The sequence below is a fragment of the Cryptomeria japonica genome, chromosome 5, assembly GCF_030272615.1.
Source record: "Cryptomeria japonica chromosome 5, Sugi_1.0, whole genome shotgun sequence".
Lineage (NCBI taxonomy): Eukaryota > Viridiplantae > Streptophyta > Pinopsida > Cupressales > Cupressaceae > Cryptomeria > Cryptomeria japonica.
This window is the reverse complement of record NC_081409.1, coordinates 885057691-885065417: the sequence shown is the minus strand read 5'-3', so window position 1 is coordinate 885065417 and position 7727 is coordinate 885057691. Positions and strand designations below refer to the sequence as shown.

General features: G+C 36.5%; 1 protein-coding gene across 1 annotated transcript; it reads left to right on the top strand.

Moving 5' to 3' along the window:
- Positions 1 to 2943: 2943 nt before the first annotated feature.
- LOC131876283 (uncharacterized mitochondrial protein AtMg00810-like) lies at positions 2944 to 3555 on the top strand. Its single transcript, XM_059221190.1, has one exon. The coding sequence runs from the start codon at positions 2944 to 2946 to the stop codon at positions 3553 to 3555; it is 612 nt and encodes a 203-aa protein (XP_059077173.1).
- Positions 3556 to 7727: the final 4172 nt, after the last annotated feature.

The window sequence follows — 7727 nt, the reverse complement described above, 5'->3', positions numbered from 1 at the left end:
ATTTTTGGTGAGTTGGATCATCGTGATAAGGTGATCATGGAAAGTGAGAACGATGTTGAATCTTACCGAAAATCAGTTCAGCGACAAAGGGTGCATATTTTTCTTGCTGGATTAGATGGTGACTTCGAACAAGTTCGCGGTGAAATTTTGAGAAAGGATCCTATTCCTAAATTAGAAGCATGTTATGCATTGGTCCGCCGTGAATCTATTCGACGCACAACGGTGATTGGAGAACCAGAAAAGGCTGAAGCTTCAGCCATGGTGACCCAAAACCGATCTAATCAGAACCGGCCTTCTCAAAGCACACCTAAGATCACTAATGGTGCCGATAAATCCACCTACAAATGCACCCATTGCAATCAAACTAGTCATACCAAAAGTCACTGCTTTGAACTTGTGGGGTATCCAGAATGGTGGGATCGTAGCCGCGATTCATGGAAGAAGAATTCCAAAAAGACCTCCAGTGTTGCGTTTGTTGAAGCAAAGACAGAGGATGATGTTGCTGGACAGATCTCAGCATTAGCAACAGCGACAGGTAATGGTGGTAAGTTTTTAAATATGTCTGCACTTGTTTCTAATAGTGCATGGATAATTGATTCCGGTGCTACGAATCATATGATGTTTGATTCTAGATAGGTCTCATCTCTTAAACCGTCCTCACAAAAATTTGTTTCCACTGCCAATGGCTCTTCAGCCCCAGTTATCCGAGAAGGACCCTTACCTCTCACTGATACTTTGAATCTAGATTCTGTTTTAGTTGTTCCATCTTTGGATTACAATTTGTTGTCAGTTTCCCAAATCACCGCTGCTTTACTTTGTGTTGTAATTTTCTGGCCTGATTTTTGTGTGTTTAAGGACATCCGAACGAGGCAAACGATTGGTTGTGGTGTTAGGCGAGGGAAGTTGTATTACTTGGACTTGGTGTCAAAGAGTTCGGACAAGCTGCGTTAAGCTCTAATGGTGGATAGCTCTGAGGGGGAGAAGCATAAATCTGAAATCTGGTTATGGCATCGACGTCTGGGGCATGCTTCCTTTGGTTACCTGAAGAAATTATTTCCTAGTTTATTTGCAAAATTTGTTGTTTCTAGCTTCTGGTGTGAAGTTTGTGAACTTGCAAAAAGTGATCGTGCTTCTTTTCCATTAACTTTGAATAAAAGTCTAGTTCCTTTTATGGTCATACATTCTGATGTTTGGGGTCCGTCCAAAGTCACTACATTGGGTGGATCACGTTGGTTTGTTACTTTTATTGATGATTGTACCAGAATGACTTGGGTGTGCTTAATGAAGTCTAAAAGTGAAGTGAACTTGTTATTTCAAAAATTTTATAACATGGTTCGTACTCAGTACAATGCACAAGTTTAGGTTCTCCGTAGTGACAATGGAGGTGAATATTTGAGTTCTGAACTTCAGCAGTATCTGGAAGCACACGAAATTATACATCAAACTACTTGTTCCAATACACCTCAGCAGAACGGGGTGGCTGAGAGAAAAAATCGTCACTTGTTGGAGATTGTCCGTGCTTCGTTGATAGAAGCCCATATGTTGTTGTCTTATTGGGGCGAAGCACTTACCTCTGCAGCATATTTGATTAACCGGGTACCCTCCAGCACTATTGATTTCCAGACACCATCCCAGGTTCTCGCTGAGGTGGTTGTTGCTCCAGCTGTCCCAAATTTATCTCCTCGCGTCTTTGGTTGTGTAGCATTTGTACACCTCCATAAGCATCAGCGCAACAAGTTATCTCCTCGAGCACTGCGATGTGTCTTTCTAGGATATGCTGCTTATCAAAAGGGGTACCGATGCTATCATCCTCCAACCCAACGAATGTTTATTACATTGGATGTAGTTTTTCATGAAGACTCGATGTATTTTTCCTCTGAGCCTGAACTTCAGGGGGAGTACCAGAAGGAAATTCAGACTCTACACTATGATGATCACATCTCTGAAGATGTTGATGTTCACATCTCTGAGGATGTGGGTAACTTAGACATCTCTAAAGAAGTGGAACTCTCTGAACCTATTAATCAAGAAATGGGTGAATTGGAGGTGTATGATATAACTTTGGATCAAAATAGTGATGAACACCCAGAAACAGAAGTTGTGGCTCCACCTTCGTCCAAGTCCCTCACCCCACAGGCAACCAATACACCACACCAATTGCTTACTGAGGATGTTCCTGAACCATCTAGAAAACAGCTACCACAGCGTCTCACCAGAGGTATCCCTAAACCCACATATGAACCCGAACTTTCTAGTAAAGTTAGATATCCCATGAGTCATTATGTGTCTAACCATCGTTTGTCAGAATCAAATCAGTCATTTGTAAATCAGTTATCTACTGTATCTATTCCTAACAATGTGCAGGAAGCCTTAGCTGACCCAAGATGGAAAGCCGCTATGAATGAGGAGATGAAATCATTGCAGGAAAATAAAACCTGGGAACTTGTTGACCGTCCACCAGGAAAGAAACCAGTTGGATGTCGTTGGGTTTATACTGTGAAGTACAAAGCAGATGGTACAATTGAACGCTTTAAGGTGAGATTGGTGGCAAAAGGGTACACCCAAACCTATGGGATCGATTATACAGAGACATTTGCACCTATAGATAAAATCAATACAGTACGTGTCTTGTTGTCTCTAGCTGCGAACTTGGATTGGCCATTACAATAGTTTGATGTGAAGAACGCCTTTCTACATGGAGAGTTGTCCGAAGAAGTCTACATGGAACTCCCACCCGGATGCATGATACCAGAAATACATAGTCAGAAGGTGTGCAGATTACAAAAGTCACTATATGGATTGAAACAATCTCCGAGGGCGTGGTTCAGAAGATTCACAAAGTCTATGAAAGCCTTTGGTTACCGTTAAAGCAATTCAGACCACACTTTATTCCTAAAGAAACAACAAGGTAAGATCATTGCACTTATTGTGTATGTGGATGACATGGTGGTTACAAGAAATGATCCTGAAGAAAGGAAGGCTCTACAGGTTTACTTGTCTAGAGAATTCGAAATGAAAGACCTTGGTCCCTTAAAATATTTCCTTGGGATCAAAGTGTCTCGATCTGATAAAGGGATCTTTCTGTCACAAAGAAAGTATGCCTTAGACTTGTTACGGGAAACTAGTATGTCGGCATGTCAACCAGCTGATACACCAGTGGAAGAAAGATTGAAGTTATGTATTAAGTCTAATCAGGTACCAGTTGATAAAGGAAGATACCAGAGACTTGTAGGAAGATTGATGTACTTAGCACACACAAGGCCGAACCTTGCCTATGCATTGAGTATTGTTAGCCAGTTTATGCATAATCCTGGAGAGCAACATATGAATGCAGTTATGCGCATTTTGAGGTATTTGAAGTCTGCTCCTGGAAAAGGAATTTTATTCACTAAAAGGGAGGATTATCAAAATGTGGATGCATATACTGATGCTGACTGGGCTGGAGCAGTAGATGACAAACGTTCTACCTCAGGTTATTTCACCTTTGTAGGAGGTAATCTCGTTACATGGAGAAGCAAAAAACAGAATGTTGTTGCACGATCAAGTGAGAGGTAGAATTTAGAGGTATGGCACTTGGAGTATGTGAAGCGTTGTGGCTAAGACTTCTCCTAATAGATTTGGGCTATTCGCCTAGGCGGCCAATTCAACTATATTGTGACAATAAAGCAGCTTGTGATATTGCTCATAATCCGGTTCAACATGATTGTACAAAGCATGTGGAGGTAGACAGATTCTTCATTAAAGAGAAGTTAGATGAGAAGATTGTGGAGCTGCCTACGATTCGATCAGAGGATCAGTTGGCTGATATTCTCACCAAAGCAGTTTCAAGTCGAGTGTTCTCGACATTTTTGGGCAAGTTGGGCATGTGTGACATCTATGCACCAACTTGAGGGGGAGTGTTGCGATATTCTTATTTTTCTGATTCTTTCCTAAACTGTCTTCTGATTTTTCCTTAACTGTTTTCGGATACTTTCCTATCCTGTAGATAGTGTAGCTGTATGCATAACGCACACAGCATGATTGTAGGATCTAGAGATGTATATGAACCTGTACAGATTCATTGTAATTCATTGTAATTAATAAGAATGAAAAATATTCTTCTTAGTTTCTGTTTTTAAGTATTACTCCGCAAATGATTTATACATATTCAAAGGTAGGAATTTTTGTTGTTCGAGGTGAGTTTCAAACTAGTGACACCGTCTTCCTTGACAGCAGGGACGCCAAGCAGTTCTACCCCAGTTGGAAAATTGAAAATCTTGTTGAACATTTGTGGGCCTGCGGTATACACGTTGGGCGTCTCAGCCACTACACTTGCCTCTGCAGATAACCTTCTCATTTGTTGTGACATGAAAATCGTAACAATTTCTAGAGCTTTTTTGTGCCGCTCGCAATTTCTTGTTTCACATCATACAGTTCAACAAACCACTCAAACTTGTTTCAGTTCCAGATCTCTAGATTCAACACATATGTCATCACCCGATCCCATTTCAAGCTCCACAGAACACTCACTCAATCCATAACCGAGCCATCATCCTCGGGATTCGAACTGCAGACCTCCCTAGGTATCAGTCTGCTATGTGTATATCAATTTGATCTGCGTAAATATATATCTTCAAAATGTCTAAATATTAATTCTTCAGAATGTCCTTGTTCCAAAATGAATATTGTTTTACTTTGATCATACCATTATGATGATAATTAATCCTTGTCAATGCCCATATTATTTTCGAACCTTTACACAGATCGATATATAATCTTCATGAATAACATTTCTGTATCAATCGATTGTCTGATTTTCAAAAGAAGTATAATAGTTTTTTCGTTATTCATGTAGTTACTGATGAGGCTGGACTTGCCTTCAGACGTCGGTGGTGACATTATTTCAAGTTTCTCCAATCACTCAGGTCATACCATGTTATTTTTTGGTATGCTCGATTAACCATAGGCAATAACTCTTATTGCCCTCCCAACCATAGACAATATATTTGTTTCCACTAAGCACTCTAATTTATATTGATCTACACATTTTGTTATATTGTTATGTTATGCTTTGAATGAGATCACACATTTCATTATGTATATGTTAGAGATATCTATACACCAAGGGTCGCCACTCTTTCAAGTGGCACCAATTATTACTTTATTAATATAACATTATAATTATTGTATTATCATATAATATAATAATTATACATTATAATTATAATATAATTATAGTATCACATAATAATATAATTATATTATCTCATAATAATAATATAAATATAATCACAACCTTTGTGATATCAATGTTGGCCTGTGGATTTCGACCACAGCTATAATAAAATTAGTAAGAGTCTATTCATGTTCAAGGAAAATTTGTGATGAAAATTATTTGGTATTCATAGAAATCTATGAATCTTGGTATCCCTCTAGAATAATGCACTAGATCTTATTATGGTTTTTCTATCAATTAACAAAATATTTGGTGGTGCCCTATTCTTTAATGTCAAAATCATCCTCTTGTAAAAATTTCTTAGGTCCATTATTTAAGGATTTTTTATAAGGTAATTAAATCATTCTTTATCATTTTTATAAGGTTAATAAAAATATTTAATCTTGGATGAATTCAAGGTTAAATTTCTAATATCTAATTAGGATCATAAACTTTTTATGCAGTATTGACAAACATCTTGATTGGTATGGTTCACAAAATTGGTGTAAAATATTGTAAGTATTTGTGGAATGATTAGAAGTTCTATCTAGAAATTGCATTTTAACATTATTAAACTCACAAAGATTATTCATTAATTTTTCTTCATTTACTAGTTGTGCCTATCTTGAGCCAAAAATGACACTTGTCTAGTCTCTCTTATTGTTTTATTGATGAATTTTTCACAACATTTAGTTTGTTATGCTTGAATAAAGGTTGGTGCACTTTTCTCGGTGTATTTTTTTCAAGGTCTCCCCATTTGTTCCAAGTAAACTTGTTTGGCTATTTCACTCTCAATGTTCATTGTGTCATCACCATGAAGACTCTTTCAAACATCTATTCTAGTTTTATCCTAAAGGTTGGGGTGCTTCAACTTGGATTCATAATTTTTCAAGAAATTTAAGCTAAAACCTTTTTTCTTGGCATATGGTATTATTAAGGGATTAGCCTCACATTCCCTTCAACTATGATTATATTTGACACGATCTTAGGGAAAATATTAATTTTAGCATATCAAAAGATAAGAAAAAACCATTTTCTTTACTCATACTATTGATCATAAAAAAATTCTCTACACTAAAGTTATAATTTATTCTAATATGTTATTGTAGATTCAATTATAATTAGATAATATTTAGCTTGAATTTTATCACCTATATGTGTTATTGGTTCATTAAAGTAATGTCACTTTTACTATTTCCAAGGTTCTTGTAACTCTCAACTCCTCTTGAGGCCCACCTCCATCTTGAGGACATCATTGAGGATCTATTCATTTATCTTGAGGCATTCAATATGGTCACTCTTAGGTTTTGCTTCCTTTTTCAAGAAGAAATTGTTATTATTAGGGTTTTTTATCGCTTTTATTATTTAAATCTTGAACACAATAGTGGAAATATAGGTTATCTTTATTTCAATTGTTTTTCTTGGCTAGCTCTTAATCTTTTTATTCATGTGGCTACTAAGGAAACTCAAGACAACACTTTAGTAATGTTGATAATGGTTGGGACCCTTTTTTAATCACTTTGAACCCCACTAATATGTGGGGCCAATTGGACAAATGTGATCATCCTTATCCTTCTACCTTTGCTCTCATCTCTTCGTAGTTGATGCTCATTTATTTTATATTTTAATGTTCCAAAATATCATGCCATATGGAATTTAGGTGTATGACTTTTTCCACCAACCTTTTTTCTGTAAATATATGTAACATTTTTTATAAATAATAATATAACCAATATTCATAAAAAAGGTTATTACACTTAATAATTATAAATAATACACCATTTAATAATTAAGAAACTATTAGAGTATTTAATATTTATAATAGTATTTTTTGAATAGGTGTGAAGACTACCCTTTTTGTGTATTTCTTAATCCCTCTTTCTATATTTAAGGTTCGCTGAGAAGATATTCAATTAGTGGTTTATAGCGAATTTTATCACTATGCATGAGAGGTATTATCGATTATGTGGAAGTGAGAAGAAGTGAATTTCCCTAGGTTTAATTTGTTAATTTATAGACAATAAAGTAAGTATCTTTCATTATAAAACAATATTTTTGGTCTCTCCCACATTAATGGTTCCCACTTTCGCCAACGAAGGAAAAACGAGATGGAAGGAAAAAAAATTCAGAGGAGGTTTGAGCGAAGTGGGGGTGTTCGAATGAACTACCCTTTGGGGTTCGAGTGAACCCCCGACTTTGCTCGAACCTCCTTTTTTGAGTGAAGCACCTTTAATTCTTGTTTATGTCATTTTTTAATTATATTAGCGGGGGGGGAGGGGGGGAGGGTTCGCTCGAACCCCTTTTTTAACATTTCTCTGAAGCTTTCTACATTTTTTTGCATACTTTTGGCCTTCAAACCTCTGGTTGAAGGCTCAAATGGAATAACTTGACAACCCAAAATGTAGTATGGTAGTCCATGAAGCAAGCTTTCCAATGATTGTAATTTTATTACATCTTGAGTTTATTATGAACTTGTTTTTTTAATTTTACCAAACATAGGTTTTTCACCGAACATGAACTTCTTTGTTCAATG